Source organism: Paralichthys olivaceus, chromosome 7 (assembly GCF_024713975.1).
Source record: "Paralichthys olivaceus isolate ysfri-2021 chromosome 7, ASM2471397v2, whole genome shotgun sequence".
NCBI classification, from domain to species: domain Eukaryota; kingdom Metazoa; phylum Chordata; class Actinopteri; order Pleuronectiformes; family Paralichthyidae; genus Paralichthys; species Paralichthys olivaceus.
Window position 1 is genome coordinate 20695015 of NC_091099.1, and position 24112 is coordinate 20719126.

The 24112-nt window shown below is 40.8% G+C and overlaps 1 protein-coding gene across 25 annotated transcripts in view; it reads right to left on the reverse strand.

The window, feature by feature from the left end:
* LOC109624416 (unconventional myosin-IXAa-like) overlaps positions 1-24112 on the reverse strand; it is a 137870-nt gene that overhangs the window by 38835 nt on the left and 74923 nt on the right. For 19 of the 25 annotated variants that reach the window (XM_069528343.1, XM_069528345.1, XM_069528346.1 and 16 more), the window contains exons 6-11: positions 22525-22578; positions 17538-17638; positions 16622-16748; positions 12085-12174; positions 3988-4104; positions 1535-1669 (exon numbers count right to left, since the gene is read on the reverse strand). In XM_069528343.1, coding sequence (XP_069384444.1) covers positions 1535-1669; positions 3988-4104; positions 12085-12174; positions 16622-16748; positions 17538-17638; positions 22525-22578 — 624 coding nt within the window. The remainder of the gene's footprint in view (positions 1-1534; positions 1670-3987; positions 4105-12084; positions 12175-16621; positions 16749-17537; positions 17639-22524; positions 22579-24112) is intronic. The other 6 variants (XM_069528354.1, XM_069528353.1, XM_069528352.1 and 3 more) reach the window with 3 other exon arrangements.

The following is a 24112-nucleotide window of genomic DNA, read 5'->3' on the forward strand; positions in this document are numbered from 1 at the left end:
TGCTGCGTTGTGAAAGGCAAACTGTGAGTAAACTCTGTAGCCAATTCTCCTGATTTTACTTGCAGGTCATGTCTGAAAATAGCTTTAGAGGAGAGTTGCACCAGTTTTACAAATCAGTCTCTTTAAGAGTCTTGGGAAGTACTACTGCATATGTGAAAAATAAAGCAGAGAGAGTTGCTTGAAGTCTGACAAATTGTCTTGTGATGATACAGTTACACACACAAACACATGAGGCTGACTGAGGAAAAGTAATACCGGACTAAGATAAACTTTAGCACTGAATGAATGTAGGAAGGAAAATAAAAAAACTAGCAGGATCAAAGAGTAAGGGAGAGAGTCAGGGAGGCAGAGGAAGGTTCTTTGTAGAGCGTTTCATGGTGAAAGCAGGGTGGTGGTGGTGCTTCAGAGAGGACAAAGTGAACACAGTGGAAAGGACTGTGGAGGTGCAGATCCTCACACAAAGCGATGGTCAATTCAACCTTATTGTTGCAGAAGAAGTCATGTGTTGCTAAAAAGCAGAATCACTTGCCAACCAGCGTGGAGAAATGTGGCCTGTGTTGTTAACAGCAAGACTACTACTCGAACCAGACTGAAGCTTTCTGCAAGCTGCTGAGGCTCTGTTCTGATAGGGTTGGGCAACAGGACGAGTAAATCGATTGACTGAGCCCTTAGTAGGTGGTTTTTGGGGCAATTTGTTGTATTATTTTGCGTATATAATGGTCTACCTCCTTCAGATTAATTCAACAATTAATCTGCAAATATAGCACAGGGAATTATTTGTGGTGCTAGAATGTTGTAAATATGATTTAAAATTCAGAACAAAGACAACAAACCATCAAATTCAGGTCCTTCAGCTTCCAGATTAAAGCCTAAAATAAACCCAAGTAGGTGATTTTGTATTCTTCTTTACAAGGAGCTCTTCCATGCATTCGCTGATACTGTCTTGTGCCCCTGCACGAGTGCGTGCACACACGCCTGCGTTAATATATATCGCAGATTGTTCAGCTGATGGTGGCCGACTGAAAAATGTTTTGAATATCATCCAACCCTGTCTTCTAACTTACTTTTTACAAGGTTTTTAGACTGCAGTGTAAAAAGACCATCCATGCCTGATCACTCGACATCAGTTCACTTGTGTGAGTATAAATGTTTGCTGTGCACACTTGTACACCATGAACAATCTTCTTCTACTCTAACCCACTACTCAGGGAGTTATTGTGTCCTCCATTTAAAACTGAAGCTCTCAGCACCAATTCTTTACTCCATCGACAAAATCAAACAAAAGCACTGAGGCATTTTTAAGAACATGCGGCTGCCAAAATAACGTGACGCCAGTGCATCAACTGACGTCACCACACACCAAGGCACAGTGCAGCACATCATCATGTATGAATGTCTGCGAGTTGATAACATTGTCAAACTGGCAACAAAACACAAAATCCAATGCTGTGTTATCAGCTAGTGCACAATAATCATTGTCTGGAAGGAGAAGATAGTAAAGGAAAGGAAAGTAGATCTAGAAATATCACTCTACCTGTTCTAATTTGAAGATGTGCTGGTTGAAGTAGTGCTGGAGTCGCTCGTTGGCGAAGTTGATGCAGAACTGTTCAAAGCTGTTGCTCTCATAATCCTCAAAACCAAAGATGTCGAGGACTCCTATGGAGAGGATCTAGAATAAAAAAACACAAAGCTCATTTTTTGTCCATATTTGAAATATGGATGTTGTTATTCATCATAAACATTATGGTTAAGTTTGACACTGTAAACATCAGCGATCTCTTATCATCTTTAATTTTATTGTGTTTCTTATAATATCTAATTCTTTACAGCTCCAGTGACACAGTTGACCTCTGGGTGTCAGTAAGATTCATGTCAGCATAAATCAGTTTAACATGCACCATCTAAAGGAGGCAAAGACAGCCTTTAATTATGAAATGGACTACAAACGTGGTATCCAATTTCACTTACATTTATTCAGCAGTGTTTTATTTCTCTCTGAAGGGCTATTTTTTATTCAGGCATTAAAACATACAGAACATGAACACACACTGCATGCATCCACTGTGATGTGCACATAAGAACAATGACCTTGACAGAAAGTAAAACCTCATCGACCCCCTGACAAACACACACAGATGACATCAGCACACATGCACGTGTGCCCAGACACACACACACTGCGCAGGGGCAGAAGAGGGCCGCAGGGAGTAAACTGAGCTGAGGGGAACTTGATGCCATCTGCCCAATATTCCTGTCATGCGCGCACACTCCATGCACACGCACACACACACCACACACCACACACCACACACACACACACACACACACACACACGAACACACACACACACAGAATGATCAGTTTTCTAATCCTTATGATTCCCCCACTGGGTATGACTTGCCAGCTGCCACTCCCAACGCACAAGGACACACACACAAACGTGCGCACACCACACACAAACGTGCGCACACACACGCAGTGGTATTCTATATCACAACACTTCCAGCCTCTCAGCCTCTGGGAGTAAAGGAAGCCAGCCAGCCAGGCAGACAGAGAGACAGACAGGCAGACAGATGAACAGACAGACAGACAGGCAGACACACACACAGACAGGAAGACAGACAGACAAACACACACAGACAGACAGACAGACAGACAGACAGACAGAAAGACAGGAAGACAGACACAGGTGGACAGATATATAGACAGACAGGCGTTCAGACGGACAGACATTCAGACAGACAGAGGACAGGGAGCCCAGTTCATACACATAAACACTAAGAAGAGCAGAAAGAACAAAGGCTAGACGAGAGTGAGGGTGAATGGAAAACGTCTGTTTTTCCATGAGGAGCTAAATATTTCTCTTTTAGTATAACAGACCAGTGGACATGTTTCAAAGCACAGTGATATTTATGACATTATTGTACCAGCTTACAGCTTGTTGTGGAACAAATAAAACTAAATGCTCTTAGACCATTTTAATATCCCTCATAAAACCAGCTTCTGAATTTTAAATCATATTTACGAATAAAATGTGTTTGTGGGGAAACAATTCAATATGGACAGAAACCTCTATAAATTCAGTGGGATTCAATCTTAACACTGGAACATTCATATATTATGTGTATGTTGTCAGATGTTTTGGAAATCATTTTAAACTAGGATTTAAAATGAAGGCCCCCTGATGTTGAGTGTTGCTCTCATCATCTCATGCACAGAAAATGTTCAAATGTTTGAACGTAATGTTGGTGAGAGAAGACTAGAAACTGAAGGTGACTGTTCATCTGCTGAGAGTTAAAGTCACTGATGTTTATGATAAATCAATCATTGCACTTGGTTCAATTTTCCTTTTATGATTATAGCTTTACTTTTGACCCTTTCTAAGCGTAAAACCTTTTTCCATAACATATAATTTTTTAGAGTTTCCCCTCAGGTTTTTTTTTATTATGCACAAATATGCACAAAAACAGCTGAATGGAAAAGCACCTGATGTGGTTAAACTGAGAATTGAACAGTCTGCCATTCGAGAAAATTGTGTTCTGCCCAACTGAAAGTTCATCTTAACAAACACAGCACAAGACATAACAACACTGTATGTTACCATGACCATAATGATGTTTAACACACTTAATTTACATCTGCTGTCCAAAGACAGTTATAAATTAGTTAAATAAACAGAACCTGAGACTGGCACAGTACAATTAACAAAGACAAAAAAAAAAAGCCTGGTGGGATGTAGAGCCAACCCTACTGACAACGCAGTCTGTCCAAATGTGACAGATAAATTAAGTACCCTTTATTAGCGACCCCAGTATTATTGCATATGTCCGTTTTTTAATTGAATAATTTAAAGGAGGCAGAGCATGTTCATTATACATGAGAAAATCAGACTAAAACATATGAAGTTTTCAAAAAGTGACGAACAATGTTTCATGATTCAACGCTGTGTGTGTGAAAACATGAGAGTCAGTGTGCTTTCACTCTCACCTTTGAACTGTCCTCCAGGTCCTTGTTGTTGAGCAGGGCGTGGTTGGTCCTGAACACAATCCAGTCAAACAGTGCACTGTACAGTGACTTGGCCATGGAGTCCCTCACAGTGCCCGCCTGCACGCACGCACACACACACACACACACACACACACACACACACACACACACACACACACACACACACACACACACACACACACACACACACACACACACACACACACACACAGAGTATGTCAGTTTATTTCTGATCATTAGCATAGGGGTTTCCTATGTGATCCAGCAGCATGGCTCCTCTTATTGCTTGAACAACAAACGTTAGGTATTGATGATAGTAACCTGCCAACTTCACCACATCACATCCACCTGACATATTCAATAGATTAGGACAGGGCAAAAAGACAAACATAACATTAATGTCCCCTCCTGCTTCTCTGGGGCTGGATCAGTGTCAGGTAAATGTGTGAGGTGGGCAGAGAGAAGAGGTGTAATGAACCACTGAACAGGCAGCAGCTGACGATATTGACTGAGAGGAAGAAGATTTAGAAAGCACAAGGAAAAGATAGAGATGGATGGGTCAGAAATGTTGTGGTCAAGAATCAATCAAGGACTCGGCAGAGAGGGGGTCAATAATTAGCTGTTCACGCAGTCGTGTTTGTTCATGAGCACGATTAAACAAACATTACTAGATGGATTGCAAGGAAACTTGGTCGAGGGATGTGGAGTAGCACTTTCTAGTGCTACTCTAGTTTAATACCATGTCATGTCTCCTGATACTGACTGAAGGGTTCCTTCAGCAGTAGATCGTGAATGCAGCACTGTATCTGTGAGGTGGGTCAAACTGATCACAATGTGCTATAGATCATTATATCAAATTCTTTTTGTGTGTATTAACAATAATTAATAATGTGAGAGCACAGAAGGAGATTATCCGGAGGATTCACCCGGAGAGAGGGGCCATATTGATGACGTTTCTAACACTGGAAAGATGCAAAACATTAAAAAAAAATAAAAGAATCCAAAAATCTCAGGATGAAAGGAGGTGCCATATATGTAGAAGACACAGAGATGATGCAAGAGAGCTTTTGGTGACAAGGGCTGAAGCCAGTGTCGAATCCAGATGTCTGTGTTGTGTCTGACGGAGAATCTCCTGCTGCTTGTTTATGTGTGAAAGGCAGAGAAAATCCAGACCCAATTGTGTGGGCCTTCTCCGGAGTTTATGCCTGAAAATGGCAATGCAAAACCAGATGGAAAAGCTAAATCTCCTTGGTGAAGGTGAAGTATTAGCTCAAGTAATCTGCCTAGCAGCTAAATGACTGTGCTACTGTAATTTAGCGATGGGATATGGGAAATACCAGGGATATAACAACATCCACTGTATTTAGAGCCTGTGTTAAAGCTCCCACTCTGCTCACAACTGTTTTTATGTTTGGTGGTCTTACTGTGTGCCATGCTGTAATACTGTTGGTGTTTCCAGTCAGGAGCCGGAGCCCTGTCTGCCTCCAGACGTGCAGATCACGACTTGGACACATTTTTCATGGATCCATAAAAAAAACATCACTGCCAAGACAAGCAGTTATGTCTCAACAAGCCAAAGAGCGACTGCGGTCACACGATGAAAGCTTTGCTGAGCTATTATAAGAGTTGAGGGGTTAAACAGAGACTTGGACACAAGAGCACGTTCTTTGGCAGCTGGAGGTGTTATGATTGAATTAGAGGCGCTGAACAAGACAAAAGAACCAGCTTTAACTATAGGTCAAAGATTTTCATGGCAAGAAACCCAAATAGTTGTGCTTTACAACAGAGACCCTCATTTGTTCAGTTTAATCCAATCAGAGGAGATGCAATTCAGCAGAGGATGTCAACCTTTGTCAACCTCTGAAAATTGAAACAACACAAATCGCACCCACTACTAACACAATGAAACCACAACAAGCAACCTTTACTAATCTGCCTTAACAAACACATGAATGGTAAATCACAGGTTAGTCATATACAACAACAACGAGTTAAGTTCTGCTGGTGGTCACGAACATTTTTAAATCGAGCATTAGGATCCTTACAAACAGCTCAACAGGATGCTGTAGACTACACTAAAAGATAAACTCTCACTATAGACCAGCTGGTATAGAAGTGTAACGCACTTCTCCACAAATTCAACCATTTAATACAATAATAGAAAATCAACTTTTTAACTTTTCTCCACTGTGAAACACATCAAGACATGTAATACCAGAGACATTTGACCAGAACAGTCCAGTTCTATGATTTGTTTGGTGACTGACACTGTTGTGACCATTGAAAGCAAGTAGGCAAGATTCCAGAGGTGTCATCTTTCTACATAGACAGCTCAGTATTATTTATAAAATATATATAATCAAGTGAAGTTTATTTATATAGGTTATTACATATGATTAGGATAGACTCAATGTGATTCAAGATCAAAAGTCAGGACCTGGTAATTATTAAATTCAGTGTAGCTATGATATTTATCAGTGGAGATATGAAACACAGAGGGCCAATACAGTTCTACTCTGTTATTGTAGTAAAATCATGTTCTGTGTTTGTGGTTTTCCTGGTTAAAGAAAGAATGAAGTCAACATACACTGTTTTATCACCATGAGGAAAGCAACCAGATAAAAGGCAGTCTGGTTATTCCTGGAGCAAGAAAAAAAAAGCTGGCGCAGACTCAGTCTACAAGAACATAATGACTGAAAAACAAAACAAAATGTCCTAAATCAGTTATATAATGATAAAAATTAAATAAAAAACTCTGTGGGACACAGTGAACCTGATCAAGCCCCACTGTGGATGCACTCTCTATGAAGGACAGTGCGAAACACCACCTGCTGAGGCCACATGCAGCCAAGAGCCGTGATGAAGCATTTTATAAGCTGCCTCTTTGCTCCTGCATTATTGATTGTGTGTTATATTTTTAGAGAGCAGGCCTGTGACGTGTGTCTTCCCACAAAGTTATGTAAAAATGTGACGAAGAAGACAAGGTTTAAAAAAGAACCATGATTTAAATGGTTCTGCAGGAATCTGATGAGGGGGGGCTTGGCAAATCTTATACAAACACTTGACGTGCTCACTGAGCACTTATTGTTGCTGTGTTTGCCATGTAATTCAATTATTCGCCACAATGGGACCAGTTAGGAACTGGGAGGGAGTGTGGCTGGGAGCAAATGGGTCAAAAATGTTTTTCTGGAGGGCCACCCAAGAATCTGACAAAATGATTAGCAGGACTTCATCAGAGACTTTTGTAAAGTGTAACGGTCTGGGTTGTTAAGGTGGCTCTTCCCTGGTGTTTGTGATTATAAGGTTCTGCTGAGGGGAAGTTGTTTTTCTGTTTCCATCTCTTTATCTCTTTCTTTCTGCTGGAAACCACAGGAGGTGTGAAACATCAGCTTGAGCTCACATAGCACGTGGCCGGCTGGTTTACACACTGCAGGATGTTTTGTGGGTTTCACCACAATATGCCAATCTGCATATGTTTTTAATTAAAATACGTGTGTGTGTGTGTGTGTGTGTGTGTGTATTCATATATGTTAAGTGATACATTTTACAATCCCCCTGCACTGGGTAAGTACCTCTGCTCCCTCCTTGTGACGCTTCAGCCGCTTTGAAACAGTTGCTAATATGAAGCAGCAGCTTTTATATGAATGCAAAGCACATGAGCGTCTGACTGCCCCCCCCCCCATCACTTCCCCTGACCCATGTCTGTCTCTCACACAGGAAGGAGGAAATGATGGTGTCAGCTTATCTGGAGCCACATCTAAAACGCCAAAGTCAGACAGGACACCTGATCTTAAAAGACAGAGGTTCACAAACATGTGCACATTCACTCACTTCACACATGCACACGCTCCCAGCCCAGACCTGAAATACACTGAGTCCAAACCAGAGCTCAACCACAAAGAGATTATTTGCACCTTGGCCGGCTGAAGGATGGAACTGCAACGACCCCACTGACTGCTACAGAGCGCTGGTCGTCTGTTTATTCAATTTCTATTAATATTGGAGGTATCGCAGGTCAATGCTCATCACTAGGCCACTAAGAATATGTCTGCCATGTGTGAAGCTAATAAATTCATGAGAAATGGGTTCCACATTCAGAGAGGTGTTTGTGGAATTAGTAGGGAGATAATAACTATTGCCTTGAAGTTGATGTATTGTTATCATCCTTATCACTTTTTTCAAATTTAGTGGGAAATAAAGAAGTTGTTGTTTCTTTATCAATCCCAGAATCAGACTTTATTCTTTAAGCACTAGAACAAGGACATCCTTAAATATACCTTCTGTTGCAAAGCTGCTGTTTAAAATGTTAGCATAATTCTCTTTTTATTAATTTCTGTGCTGAATGTGTGATGTGAGGCCTGCTTTGCTGAGGGAGTGGAGAAAAGAGAGAAAACCCGTCACAAACATTTATGTTTGTGTGGATATTGAGAACATGAGCCTTTATGTTTTTCTGCCTATTCTGAGTTGAACAGTGCCAAAACACAATCCTCAAAACAGATGCAAGTGCGCAACTCAATGGAAATAATGTCTGTGAACCTGTTTGAAGTGTGATGTATTGACTCGCTGAGCTTGTGAGAAGCAGAAGGACAGCATTAACGTCCTGTCCACACTAACGCAGATAGATGCGAAACAAACTTTTTCCTCTGTGTTTGGGCCTCTCGTTCACACGCAAACACAATTTAAGCCACTTCAGTCAGAAAACTGACGTTCAAATGTTTATGACAACAGTAGGTTAGTGTTTGGCATCTAGGCTCTGACTTAATCACTCCCCCCGATAGGATTACACAGTTATAGGAGCGATGAGCAAATGCTTGTAACCCCCCAAAACTGCACAAATTCAGAGCCTGACTATGTGTCGGCCATTCTCTGTAGGCGCATTGGCCTGCATGGCGTGTTTAGAAATGACAGCCAAGTAAGTATTGAGGCTTTCCTTGTGTTGCAGGTAAACTTGGTCTAAAGACTCGAAGTGACGCTGAACTCTACTGAGGTTTTCTTTGACTTGTTTTCATTGACTTTGGGCTGAAGCAACTGGCAGCAATACTGACACAGCAGCGGGGCAAGCAAAGAGAGTGGTGGGAAATGTTCTCTGCTCAAATAGACCGCCTAATAAGGTGGGTGTATATTATAGATGATTTTAGAGAGTGAGATATGGCACATGATGTTTGTCACATGATTGGAGCAGCGCAGCTCGAGTTGGAGCCTGAACTACTGGTCCACAGCTTTCTTCTCTGATGTTTAATGGATCACTGACGTAGACTAGTGTGTTTCATCTAAATTGTACAAATTGTTGTTTTCTTTACCCTAGAATGAGCCCTTTATATTTAAATACTTTATATTTAAATACTTAATATTTATATAGGGAGGGGGTCCTCTCTACAGAGGCCTCAACTGGACAAACTAAACACCTTTTGACTTTTTAAATGAAGTCTACCACAGGTTCATGTTTGGTGGTGTGAGGGGTATTCAGCTGCAAGTGTAACTTCACCACTAGATGTCACTAAATCTTACACACTGAACCTTTAATTGTTACAAAAACTAAAATAAATATTTTACTGGTACTTTAAACTTAAAAATAAAAATATATATTAAGAGGCAGGATAGAGACATTAGCACACTACAGTTTCCCTTCATTAACAAGAATTACTTTGACTCAGACTCTTCATCCAGCTCTCTCCATATCCACTGTGGTTGGAGGTTGAGGTTATTTTTTTCAGCCTTCCTCATCCAAGTAGGAGGAAATAATTTTGGAGAAAATCAAAAACATTCACCAGGTTCTATTTTTTTTCTCCACGTTTGTATGAAAACAGGCGTGTTATAGATTCCACAGGAGGCCTCAACTCGCTCTCATGGCCCTCGGTCAGATCAGGCCAGGGCTAAACTATTGCTTTTCTTGTGGTGAGTGTGTGTGTGTGTGTGTGTGTGTCCTGTTGTACTTCTGTTTTTGTACGGACCAATTTCAGTGAGGACATTTTTCAAAAGTGAAGACATTTTAGTCCGTCTTCAGTTCTTTATACGGCTCGTTGATAGTAAAGGTTTGAATTAGGTTTAAGTTACAGTTGTAGTTAAGGTGGTTAAGGTTTGGGGCAGTGGCTGAGAAAGGCAACAATTGTGCTTTTGTACTTGTCGGCTTATTCTAATGTCAAAGCCCCATCACGCCTTTAAGGTGCCCCAATGGAATCATCTTTTGAAAAAATAAAATAGTTTTTGTTTTATCTATGTTTATGTTTTCTAAACCAATAAATGTGCTGGGTTTCAATGGGTTTCAACAGGTTCACATAGTCAAACTAAGACAAAGAATCGAAATAGAACAGAAAGCAATTTAAAACCTGTCCTCATAGCTATATCAAGCAAAGTGTGGTCAAGAGTTACTTTAAAATTGCAAATCTTTACTGAATCTCCATTAACGTCTCAGTCCTTTCAAGATAAGGCCAACTCTAGAAGGACAGAAGAGAACTTTCATAACATGACACCAGGAGCTGCAGGACAGGATTTGTCAAAGCTGCAAACCCCCCCCCCCCTCAGGATTAAGTTTCTAATCAGCCTATGTTATAGAGTCATGCACAAAAAAAAGTTGATGTATGTGTTTGAGAGAGAGATAGACAGACAGACAGACAGACAGATAGAGACAGACAGAAAGAGAGACAGAGACAAACAGTCAGATGTAGGATCTGGTTTCTGGCCTATGTCCTGTATATTCCAGTGGAGGTTGCAAATTCCTGAGACAAGACCACATGACTGCAGGGATGGGGGTGTGGGGGAGCGGGAGCTACCATTGTTGGGCTAAACTAACCCATAGATCAGATGGGGAGGGTGGAGCAGAGTAGAGTAACAGACTATCTAAGTGTAGCACTTCCTTCCTCAGACAAAAGACCCTGCAGCAACTAGCAGAGAGACGGAGGGATAAACAGAACCCACTGAATATCAAGGACAGATATTATGATACACATCAGAGGAGCCTCAGCAGAGGCATCCCGGAGGTACATTTCAGCAGACTGTAAGTCCACAGGGCTGAGTGGACAGGGTTAAGTCGTGTTTGCTGCTGCCCGACTCGACAGGAAACAGGAAGCTGCAGAGGAAGAGACCTCTATCAAAAGAGCCTCAGACAGAAGAGGTGGAGGCCGGGGGAGTGCCACAACAAACTCCCCAGACAGGCTCCAAAGCTTGTACAGGCACACAAACACTCACAGAATCTCCCCCGGAGATGACGCACTTCATAACAAAACGTTCAGCTCCACAATTCTTTCCAAAGACGACTTGGAATTTACTCCAGCCCCACCTCCACAACACACCACACCATTGGTAGCAAGGAAGCAGTTATCTGATGACCTTATGTGTACACTGTGCTACTTTAGTAATGTTGTTAAATTCCATCTCACAGTGAGTAAATCATCTGTGATGTGAAGCCAAACGTGATTGATGTGCTCACACTGAACGTGACGTCAGCTCCTCTGGACCAGCTCCTCCTGTGTTTTTGTCAAAGAAGTTGAAGTATGTTTGCCATCAATGCTAACGAGGGAGACCTGTCTCATATGATCTGAGTCATATGGACGCGCAAGTGGCTATTTTGCAGAAAGAAAGAAAGACACATTCAAGCCTACTATACTGAACATTGATAACTGACTACACTCTGATTACTGTACTGTAAAATTACCTTCATCTACCTCATATCTTCTTCCTGTGCAGTCGATTAATCGCTCCCAGCCTTAAACAACAGTTAGTTCTGTTGTGTTCTGTCATTTCGCGTCTCATGATTATGCTACAACTGTGTGAGAGCTTGAGGACAACCTACCAAAATTTCGGACATATCTGAAATTCTTCACATGCCCCTGTACATTGTACAACGAACGATGCACAATGAAGCTGAAAATCAGTACGACTCTAAAATAAGTTGCGCAATTCCACTCACTGTTATGTCCGCCTTATAGCATCATCTAGGTTTTGTGTGGTAATTCCCATCCTGACACAGAGGAATTACCTGCAGTAGGTCATTGGTTGAAGAAGACAGTCAGATCAAGTCTGTGTATGGGAGTCATGGCTTGTTGCTCTGTGTGGATGGTGTGTTTACAAAATGGTCACCTCAGCAAGTTTGTAGGGCACGATGAGCCTCTCTCCGACAGTGACAGTTTTCCTGGTCGTCAGCGCTTCGAGCAGCATCTCCTCCTTCACCTGAAGAAAAAAACAAATCAGAGACAAGGTCAGGGACGAGTGGGATCAGGGTCACTGGACACAGAGACACACCAGTGTTATCGAGAGACCTGCAGCTCACCACGCTGTTAGAAGGATGTGAGAACCATTTCGCTGCATTTATAAATTATATCTAGTACCTTTATTTTGACAGTTTGATGGCATACCATGGAACAACAGTCTGGTAGAACCATTGATGAGAGGGCAACACTGCGAGAAGCAGATGTCACTGCACACGTCTCCTCCAGCAACAGGGATTATGGGAGTGGGCCGAACAGCTGCTGCTGAGACCACGTGTATTGTGGGTGTGTGGGTGTGTGGGTGTGCATGTGAGTCTGTTTGTGCGACCGCGTGAGGTCTTCATAAAGGTAAGGATGTTAATGGTAATACCATTATGAATCTCTTTGTGTCAGTTGCCTACTTTGACAATGGTTTGACATAAACACAGAAAGAAGACGCTCTGTGTGTGTGTGTGTGTGTGTGTGTGTGTGTGTGTGTGTGTGTGTGCTCTTGTGGGATGGTGGGGGGGTGGCATAATCAGACTTCATTTCACACTGCCTGGTAATCCTTCCACTAAGAGCAAAGCCTATTCTGCAGCCTAGTGATTGGTCTTTAGTCGCTACATTTTTATGTATTAGTTGCTTGGTAACAGGCTTTCCACTCCGTCTATGATCACAGCGCTAATACCATAATACACAAATGTTTATAAGCTCTGGTTTGGGGTCAGTGATTCTGCCCATAAATGAACTTATTTTGTTTTTCGTCTGGAAGTCTTAATCTATATTAGCAAGTATAATCTTAGTCAAATCTTACAATAAATCAAGTTGAAAATAAATCTGTTTAATAATTCCAGAAATCTCAACAGCCGTTCATCTCATTGCCTCAAACTTGACTTGTGTATTGATCAAGGTCCGGTTTGTAAAATTTAGGTGAAAGGGATCAATTGGCAGAAATTTTATTTAGAATAATCCTCATGATGTTTTCACTAGTTCGTTTCATCTAAATTGTATGAATTGTAGTTTTCTTTACCCCAGAAAATACCCTTTTTATTTAAATACTTTATATTTACATGGAGGGGGTCCTCTCTATGGAGGCCGCCATGTTTTTGACATTAGTCCAGACTGGACAAACTAAACACCCTTTGAGTTTTTATGACAATTAGAGGGTACCACAGTTTCTTTTTCATGTTTGGAAGGAAAGGGTGAGGTGAGGGGTGTTCAACACTAAATATCACAAAATTCTACACACTGTAACTTTCAGGGAAGCACTGCTGAATTAGGTGTGATTTTGACATGTGATACTTTTAATATCAATAAAATTTGAATAACAGGCGACCAGCGCTCTGCAGCAGCAGCAGCTGGGACTCATCAACTTTCACCAAAGAGCTCGTTGTTAGGGTGTCTTTATAACCAATTAAATTCAAGACGTTTAAAGACCTTTTTAATACCACTTGAAATCAAATTTAAGACCATTTTCAAAAAACCTTTGACACAGCGCAGTTTGCTTCATAAGCACTTCCAGGAGTACTAGTCCCCTCACGCTACTTCTTGTAAACTTGTATTTCCCCATTTTCATAAACTAGCTAGCAGACTGGCTAAAATGGAATAAACTTAACCAGAGACAGACTAATGACGCAGTGCATATCCTGGAAATGATGATACTTCTTCTTCAGTCTGGCAGAGTGAAGACATTTTCACTGTTACATTTGCTGGTGATGTGTCTAAAAACGATGAGACTCATCCACTTTGAATTTAAGATAACTGAATACTTTTAATTCAATACATTTTAAAACTGTTTAAGGTCCCGCAGCCACCCTGCTTTGTGCAGCAGCGAGTTCTGTGGACTGAGTCCTGCAGTTCAACGGTAACAGTGACACAGTTATTGCTTGCTGGAATCATTCATCCTTTTATGGTCGACCATTTGGAGATTTCTCATCAGTGACAGTTGTTCAGCTTCCAAAGGTTATATAAAGTTATATAAAGTTGACATAACAAATATATTTCTACACTGCAGCCTAATGTCTTTTCCCTGAACGGGGGGGAAAAAGGGGGAATTTTGAAATGGATATCTCCTTGATTTGATTAACTCAGAATGCTGAAGTCTCATTTTAACTTAAACTTTGGAACATGTTTTTGTATTGGTTTTACAGTAAAAAGTGTCAGGGTGACAAACACTGGGCAATTTGAATACAGCCCTATATCTATTACATTTCTGCATTTAATTACCTTACACGACATATTTTGCCAGCATTTCCTAATTCTTTCCTGGTTGGTGCTGAGGAAAACTAAAACAAACCTGACAGGACCTATGACAAAACTTTTTGGCACATGTCAGTTTGTGATGAATGAACTAAACGTTTGCACTGGACTGACCTTGGACTGAAATTATTTGAGTGTTTTTTGAGTTAAAATACCATCAACAAATTCTGACTTTAGTGGGATTTGTGTTCACAGAGAGCTACTCTCTATGGACTGGTGTCCGGTTTGCACAGGAATGTTTCTGGTTCGGGTCAAGTCACTCAGCTCAACAGCTCAGAGGACCCAGTGTGTCAGCCGTACATCAGCCACTGTGAGCTCTACTTCCTCCTCCAGGTTCACGTCCACAGGAAACAGGAGGTCCAGGCCACTTTTCATTCCTATTCATGCATCAATCTACACTTGTGCCGATCAGTACTTGTTTAGCGGTGCACTAAAAACTGCATTAAGCAAACCTCAACAACATAGTATAGCCATTTAGTAGTCTTGCTTATTAAAAAGGTCTTAAATTAAAAACATACATCATGAATAAAACATAAAGGTGAAGAAACTTTGATGGCGCTTGTCTGGTCTATGCATGTGTGTAATCCTAGCATCAAAAATAGTAATTTACAGACATTATAATAGTAAATTGATTGTAAACTTTATCTACCAAAACAATTACTTTCTTTTCAATAGATCTCATGAAACTAACTAACTTTGCCAACTCATCCCTCTATCATCCTACAAAAATGGATTCAGCAGTAAAGAGGTAACAACACCTGCTGTTTAATTTGGATTCTTTCTTTGTGGTTATTACATGAAGGTGCATTGTTTTCCTTCCTTTCTTCTTCTTCATTTAAAAGATGAGTTATACGTCCCTCGGGACGAATAGCAGCTGCCCTCACATAACAGACATCCAAACAACCTTGAACTTAAAACACTAACCCCCGGAGCATGTGGACAGCATGTGGCTGCACGTCACTGCCACTCTGGACCTCTGCACAGTAGAGCGACACCAGGCTGGATGTTACAGGCAGGCTTCACAGTCATAACATCCCCACTGTGCTGTTGACAGGAGTCTCTGGCACACGTCGGACATTGTTTTGTCAGCGACTCAACAAGCACTTCCGGTTAATCGTTGCAGTTTGTAGCCGACGACTGGGAAGTAACACTGTCCCTTAGTACCAAGGCAAATCCCAATCAGGGGTTGGCTTGATTTAATTTGGATTTGATGAAGAGATTTAATGCGGACACTGAGCAAACTAATCTGCTTTTAAAGTCAAGTTCAGATTGTAATGTCTGAGCAAGGACATGACTGAATGAGCACTGACCACACACATCCCAAAAAAAAAACTGGTTTCCAAAAGTATTTCACCTCAAAATCAAGGAGAAAAAAAGAAGTTGTTCACAAGTCACAGAATAAAAGACATTGTATGAATCTGATTTGTTTCTGTAGTAATTTGAATATGATGTATAAAAATGCCGGCCGTGCTGGGAGATCAAGTTTTTCCTTTGTGGGAAACCTTGCCTACGCAATAGCACGCCAACACAAGGGCTCTGGAAATAGCCTCTACACAAACAGTACTTTGTGGAAGTAAGGGATGGTTGGACGGCTCTTCGGGACGTGAAGCACCTCTCACCTTCTGCTGTCACCACAAGCTGTGTTTGTGTGTTGAGAGACCACAGCTTCTCCAAAAGCCTTTTTGTCAAATCGACACATGGGAAGTACATTTTGGCAATGGGAATCAAGATTTCTCACAGTGTTTACAAAGAGAACAAAGCATTGAAAAATAAACTTTGCTCAAATGGATGCGATTTTTTTCGGTGGAGTTCTAAGTCTCTCCAGTGGGCATGTATAATGGAATAACTTTGGGAGACAAAAAAGCAAAGTGAGTATAAGAAACAAGTAAGCCCTGTGTTGAAACGCTGGTTCCATTTCTTATTTTTTATTATCCTTCAAAATATTTAGAGTTTTGCATGTCAGCATAAAGTCAGCAAGACAAAGGCTTCTGACTCAAACATGTCAATGTGATGCTTTCAACTTGATTTCCAATGAAACCTGGATGACAACTAAATAAAAGACTACTTCATGGACATATGAAAGATGTAGATTTGAACATTGTACGGATCCATACCTGATCTTAAATACGGTTTAGTTACTGTTGGTTAAAAGGTGTTATAACTCTGCTCACCTCTAGCAGCTCTGAGACGGTGGGCAGGACCTCTGGGTTGCAGATGTCGATTGAATCGTCCCTGTAGGTCTTCTTCTTGTAGCGGATGTTGCCCAGATGGAGGATCGCTGACAGCAGTGAGAAAATCCTGACAGAGAAGAAAGACATTATTGGTTATACATTCACGTTACTTTGTGCAACTAACCCACTGCCTCACTGAGCATGAAAAGACAGTGATGTTTCTTTGTTACACCAAACACACACACTGGAACAATTTGGTTGAAAGCTGCGTATTTCCCAGAAGATGATTGATCTGATAAATATTGCAGTTGTGGACTCAGTCTACAGAAATTTGATATCTAATCAGTTCATTTTTGAGTCCATGTGAATGTTTGTACCAAATTTGAAGAAATTCCTTCATAGTTAGGGTTAGGGGTTAGAATGGGACAAATAAACAGAAAAACCCAAGAACAGAAGAACACCTCGTTTATACCAAAATAAGCAGGTATACATATACATTTTAAATGCAGGTACACTTGCTAAATAAGGTAATTGACTCCTTTCCCATTGTCAGTAGTGGGGTTAGCTTTTTTTTACCTGGGAGTGAATGGTTGATTGTATCCATCCCCATTGTAGACAAAAAACAGATGTTAATGTTTTTTTTAAAAACTTCCTGACTAATGCCTGTTAACTTAATGATGTCAAAACATCTGTTCATCCTTGATACACAACATGATAAAAATCTAAGTAAACTAGAATTTTCAAAATACTTCAAGCGTCTCAAAGAGGCAGAAACGAAGAAATGAAATGAAGATGTGTTGTAAGAACAGCATATGACGAGTAGAGTGTGCAGACATCTTGACATTTCTCAGCCTGACTCTAACCGGCTGGCCCTGGAATCCTTTAAAATTTGTAAAAATCTCGCCGCTCATCTTACTGTTTGCGTGTGGCGGGGAGGAAGCCGACCATCTCCATAGCCAGCTGCAGCCGCTCAAAGTCGTGTTTCAGATCCTCTCCTTCCACGGTGAAGCAGTCCTGCTGGTGTCAGGTGGAAACACACAAAACACAGAGGGGGGGAGGAAGAGAGAGACATCAGAATCACAGAGTCATGAAGATATAATGTACCACGTTAACGTGACTAAAACGGGTTTGGTTTGAATCCATACAAGACCACTGCAGATGGTGAAGACTGTGAAACTGTTGGATGAAGAGTATTTACTGTGTGTGTATGGGTTTGACTGTGCAGGGATTCATACATTGTTCTAAAGTGTTTGTTTGGCCTGTGGTAATGCTGGTTCCAGTTTTCTTTCTGAAACTGTAAAAGTGAGCTGGAGTCAGTTCACCGAGCCCTGAAGCTGCACCCCCGCTGCTGCACATCGGAGGAAATTACAATATTTGATCATTAAATAATTCAATTTGTAAAACATTTAATATATATTACAAGTAGGACACAGTCATCACTTTACACGTCATAGGTGATTTAATGTGTTGAATTAGTAAGTCCCATGTCTAGTTTATGACCATCAAGTCATAAGTCAGGTCCAAAACAACTCATGACGCCCCTTTATCAGATTTAATGTCAATTTCTTAAAAAAAAGTGCTTTTTCAATACATTTAAAAACTCATGATCCTGCGATGAAGTGCTTGTGTGCAACAGAAACGACCAAAGTCCAAGTAATGCCACTTGAGTCTAATCTTCAAAAGGAAAATATCGGCGGGCCACATCTCAATGCACAGATCCTATATTTAATTTTATGGTTGGTAAGTTGTTTGTGAAAAACCTCTGATCTTTTTTATTGAATTCATATTCACGTCTCGTTAGCCATCAATAAAAAAAGCCAGTGTCTGTTGCCTTTGCAGGACTAACCGACCTGTCAGCTTGTGCACATGACCACAGTGGTCAGCCGGAGACATACGCTGCTGATGCAGACACGATAGCGAGTGAGAAAAGTCGGCATCTAGCAGTTGTCAGTTAGTGCACATTCATGTGTTCTGGGGGTGTAGCTTTAACAAATCTTTTAGAGAAACTCCTGCTGTGAGCCCTGTGAGTAAGCACAGGTGTAATATGAGCAGCTAGAGCGTGAGGATGTGTTTGTGAATGTGTCTTCTCAGGCCCTCAGGTCAGATCAGCATGTCTCTGCTCCGGCCGCTCGCCTGGCTGTCTCAGGCTGTATTTAGCACATACCGCAGGGGCCGGCCAGCGAGAGAAGACACAGGAACCCATAATCCACACTCTGCCATTATCTGCCACTTGAACAGTCAAAACTCTTCTTTCCCGTTCCCATTGTTTTCCTTTGGCTGAGAGCTTGTCGGTAACTGGCGAGCCAACAGGAGGTATATTTCTACAGTAAGCTTCTCCAACTGCAACAAAGGGGTTTTGAGGCTTCTAAGACCCGGGAAAAGCCACTTTTCAAATTGCAAGGTATGTTCGGCCTCTGTGCCAACGCAGCACAATGTGATACATCGAAGGAAGTTGAGAAAATAAAGAGATCAATTTTGGCCAGTTGTAAGACAATAGTTTGGTCAAAATCTATTGGTATTGAGGAAAAACGAACAAGGGATCCTTGAGCACAGTAAAGGGATGATTAAGAAACAATCTGTTCCCCTAATAAAAACAAATAATTTGACATCAGAATTTGAAAATGTAACTGAGTCAGGAGCCCAGCTGACTGCCCACATGGAGCCCTTTAGCACGTCCCTCATTGATCCAGTTAAAGTTATGTGCATCCAGTTGAAGCTTTCCTGTTACTTACCATGACCTAATCATGATTTTGTGCCAAACACAGCATGCCACCCCGTCACTAGACATTCCACACAACCAGAAACCATCGACACCCAAACAGTCACAAAACACAAAGCCACAACCACCGAGGCGCAGAACCAAACCCCGGACTGCACACACCAAATGCAGACATCCAGAAAATGTTTGGTCTTTGGGATCTTCACTCAAATACTTCATCTCTTTTAAAATTCACATTTGTTTATTTTCTATTTTGAGCTGCAGACATTGCATCTGGAATCTGTATAAACTCAGTCACTGTACAAAGTGCTGAGTGTCTCTCTTTACCGCAGCGTGCCCCACGCACATCTACCAAAGGCAGAGGTCAAATGTTAAATAGGCCGAAGGGGTTGGTCAGATGCTCAGACAGCTGTCAAGGGCTGCTGAGCTTTCTGTGTGTGTGTGTGTGTGTGTGTGTAGACGGTGACATCATATCCTTGGACTGATGAGGTCATTGACTGACCCTTGAGAAAGACAGTGTGTCAGCAAACAGTGGGGGGTTGAGTTGTGTAATGGAAAATATATGAGAGAGAAGAGTCAGGGGAAACAGAAACAAGGAGAGCGCTCCTAGTCACTGAGGTTAAAAGAATAGTTCAGCATTTTGGGAAATTACCTCTACCAGGGAGGTAAGGCTTTTATTGTGTTAGATGTTTGAGGTATCGCGTCTGCAACTGTAGGAATACCAACTTTACATTATAGATTTTTGGATTTGGATGATGTTTTAAAATAAATTTTCCTTTATACTTTGAGTGTTGCTGGAGTTTTGAAGCAGGTCAAGTGAACCCACACTTAACCTTGTCTTTGTTATATAGTCTTGGTAATGTTTCTGTTTGTATATGACTCACACAAACAAGATACTCTGTGTCAATAAAGGAGCTTCTCAGGGCCAGCAGGCGAATCTTTCATTTCAGACGGTGGCAGACTTGTGGTTTCTAGTTGAGGCTCTATTTTATGAGTTGAGTAAGTTCTCACTACACCAGCTTCAAATTTAAACATTGATATCAATCTTCTCAGGCCAAGTGATTAACACACTGATGTATATGTTAATGAATTATTTGAAAACAGTTGCTACAAAAACGTTTGTCTTTTCAATTTCGACTGAAGCATTAAAATCGGTCACAACTTTCTGGACGATATTCTATTAAAAATAATATCAAAACAAAAAATGCATTTAATCACAATAATTGTTTAAAAATTGTAATTAGTAAGTAAGTTTTTTAATAAATCACTTGATCCAGAAAAATCCTATGGGCCAGTTTTTATTTAACTGTATACATGTGAAGTACTAAAGTGCTAAAAGAGAGTGAGTGTCCTCAGAAACCCTTTCCTGCATCAGAGGAGGATTCAAAACGTAGGAGGTAAAGAGCCAAAGTCAAGAGGGAAATACGCTGAGTCTGAAAGACCAGTTAGATTTAGACAAACCAACTCATGTCGAGTGTTTGCTCATCGGCAAAGTCAAAGAAATATGAGCTTCTATTAGGAGACGCTGAATCCCAAAACAAATCCCACTGACCAAACATTACTTAAGGCGGTGGCTGGCAAGACAGCGGCAAGCTCAAAGAGCGGTGACACAGCAAACACACACACAACACGGAGCAAACACTTAGAGGGAGGTTGCAGGATGTGAAGCCTGTTGGTCACTAATAAAATGTTCTCATTGAATTAACAGTGAGTAGGAAATGTGTTCAAAACTAAATTTGCTGTTACTGACTTTCATTATAAAGTTTACTGTTAAAATGCCCTGACTCAGTACATGCTTATGGTATCACAGTTAACTTTTGTCATAACCAGCCTCCATGAAACGAGCCTATATTATTATCACATAGTTTCTGTTAGTCAGCAGGATGATGCAAAAGCTACTGGACAGATTTTCTGAAATTTGGTGCAGGAATATGGTTTAGGTCCTTCTATTACATTGTGAGAAAGGACATTTTATTTCTAGTGAATGGGTAAAATAAAAATATTAGGGGTTGGTATTGATGAGTGTGTGAAATTTCGTGCAGATCCACATAAAAATCTGAATTTAGTGGATTTTCAGATATTTTCATGAGGGTGGAATCTTTCTTCAGCTGCCGTATCATAACAAGAAGCTTAACCACACAGATTCCTACATTAACACTGAAATCATATTTTCATCCTTGCTAAATTTAATTCAAGTAATCTTGTTCCTTATTTATAGTTAATACAGTAAACAATAAAAACAAACAACAAAACTGTTACATATATACTTTTGTTTTTGGATATCATCCATTGATATTATTTTCTCTTTCTGTATTGTTTTTCTTTGCATTTTCAATTGTATTCTCAAAAAAGACCTGCTTATTTTTCATAAATAATAATTCTGGTACCAGCTCAAGACACTCAGTAATGATCCAGACAGGGTTGAATCTTTACATATAAGTTTATCTTTTACAGTGTCTCTGCATTTCCTCTCCTCTCCGACCTTGAATTTAACAACATGCTGCCGGTTGCTGTTAATAAAGCTGTGACTGCAAAAACTATAAAAGTAAATTAATATCACCTAAATGATCTACTCTGCGTTGTCTACATTGTGTGGTACATACTCTATGAGTCAAATATTAAATGTTATTGTAGTGTTGGTGGTAACATCCTGAACCTCCCCTTTAAAGATGGTTGCTCCCACACAGCATCACCCATTTCCAAACAGCACAGCATCCAAAGCCAAAAATTAGTTTAAAGGGATTCCGTTTTCATGTGCCATGGTTTCAAAGAGAAAGGTGGAATTTAAGAATTCATCTTACTTTAGAAAGCATCAAGTATCAGTTAGTTAGATGTTAATTATCTGTTGGTCAAATTCTTTGAAAACCTCACTTTAAAATACTGTATGTTAATGACTTTTGTAAAAGCCAATACACACTAGTAGAAAAATCTATTCATATAATTAAATTATTAAATAAGTCAAAGGTATCCCTTTAAACACTTGACAGGCAGCTTTTTTTTTTTTAATGGAGCACGAGCGGCTGGTCAGTCCAGGCCGCCTCCATCTTCAGTCCATGTCAGTATAAGCAGACGAGTGTGTGGAGGAGAGAGAGAGAACAAGACTGGCACCAAAACACCCAGAGTACCACGACACACCCATGAGCACAGATGCACACAAACAACTTGTCATCCACGTGATACTGACCAGCTCGCTCTCATAGTAATTGTCCCAGTGGAGTTTGTGCGATTTCTTTGTCATCTGGAAGCAAGGCAGAGCGGGTTAAAGGAGGCAGTGATAACACACAAGAACACGCACACGTTCAAGTGACTGAGAAACATCACACACGCTGCTAAACGTGAGGAAAATAAGCACTAATCCTCACACACACAAACACACACAAACATCTCCAGAGCTGCAATAAATGAATCCATCCATCCCCACAGAACATATTCACATCTTTTACTCAAATATCAACAGTAAAAAGTACTCCATTACAAATACTACTCATGTAGGTTAAAATGTGTAAGTGCTGTTAAAGTGGAATTCTATAGTTGTACCTGGTTAAGTTCATTTTCACTTCATAATACTCTAATGCTGCATTAACACCAGACGTGAAGAAACATTTGAAGACCTGCTAGCTCAGGACCTGTCACCAGTGAGTTCCATTGGATTTTAGCAACAATGCTCAAGCTCATTTTTAGAGAGAAGCGGATTACATGAATTTTGCGTCACATCATTAGTGCCGTCCGGTGTGAGTGACTACAGATTTGCGTGTATTTGTGTCTTTGCCATTGACTTTATTTGTATTCTCTTTTTTTTTTATTACTGCTTGCTACACTAAGAGAGTGGTGAGAATTTAGGTAAACAGAAAAGGTTAAACTGCAAATCGTTGACATAAAACTCACTGTAGTGCACGATAAAGCCAAACTGAGCTCAGAATCTGGTGATACTTGATAACCCTAACCCTCTGTAAACTCATCACTATGCATGACCCCTTTAACAGCTGCTTAGATATAATGTTATTGTAAAAACATTGATCATAGTTAATTTAAGGATTAAAAGGTTTAGTACAACACTGAGTTAATGTACTAATTTCCAGCACAGACACAGTGACAGACTAACACAGACACAACAAAATCCATCTTGGATGGATAAGACCTAAATATGGATAATCTTTTTTCTCCTTTGTGACACCATTTGTGCAAGGAGCACGCGCCAGTGTGTGTGTGTGTGTGTCTTTATTTGTCAGGAACTCAACTACACAAACACACACACACACACTCAGACAATAACACGCGACCATCGGCGCCCTCTGCACGAGAGGAAGCTGGTGCCAGCTTAACTCCTGAGTCTTGCTGTTGCCATGGAAACAGAGCTGCATAGTAACAGGCAGTCGACAGAGAAGGAGGCGGGGGTTTGTCGTGGGGATTAAAGGAGGACGGAGAAAATATACTGTTACTTTTTTGGGGAAGCCAAAACAGATGAACAAAGAATATTTTCTTTTTCCTGTCTTTTTTATGGCCTCCCTCGTGTGCTGCCGTAGCCAAGTGGGAATATGAATCCTGCAACACATCTGCTGCCGGCTGCAAGAGATACGTGGGGGCTTTGTCATGTACACAACATGTAAACACACTGAGCCACACACAGATGAGACACACACAGATGAAGGGCTGATGCAATCAACACTTCACAGTGTGTTGGGAAGTGCTCCACTTATTATTAATGAATAAATAAGATCCAGCAGATAGAGAAGGATGGAGGGGAGACGGAGAAACTGTCCCTCATCATCATC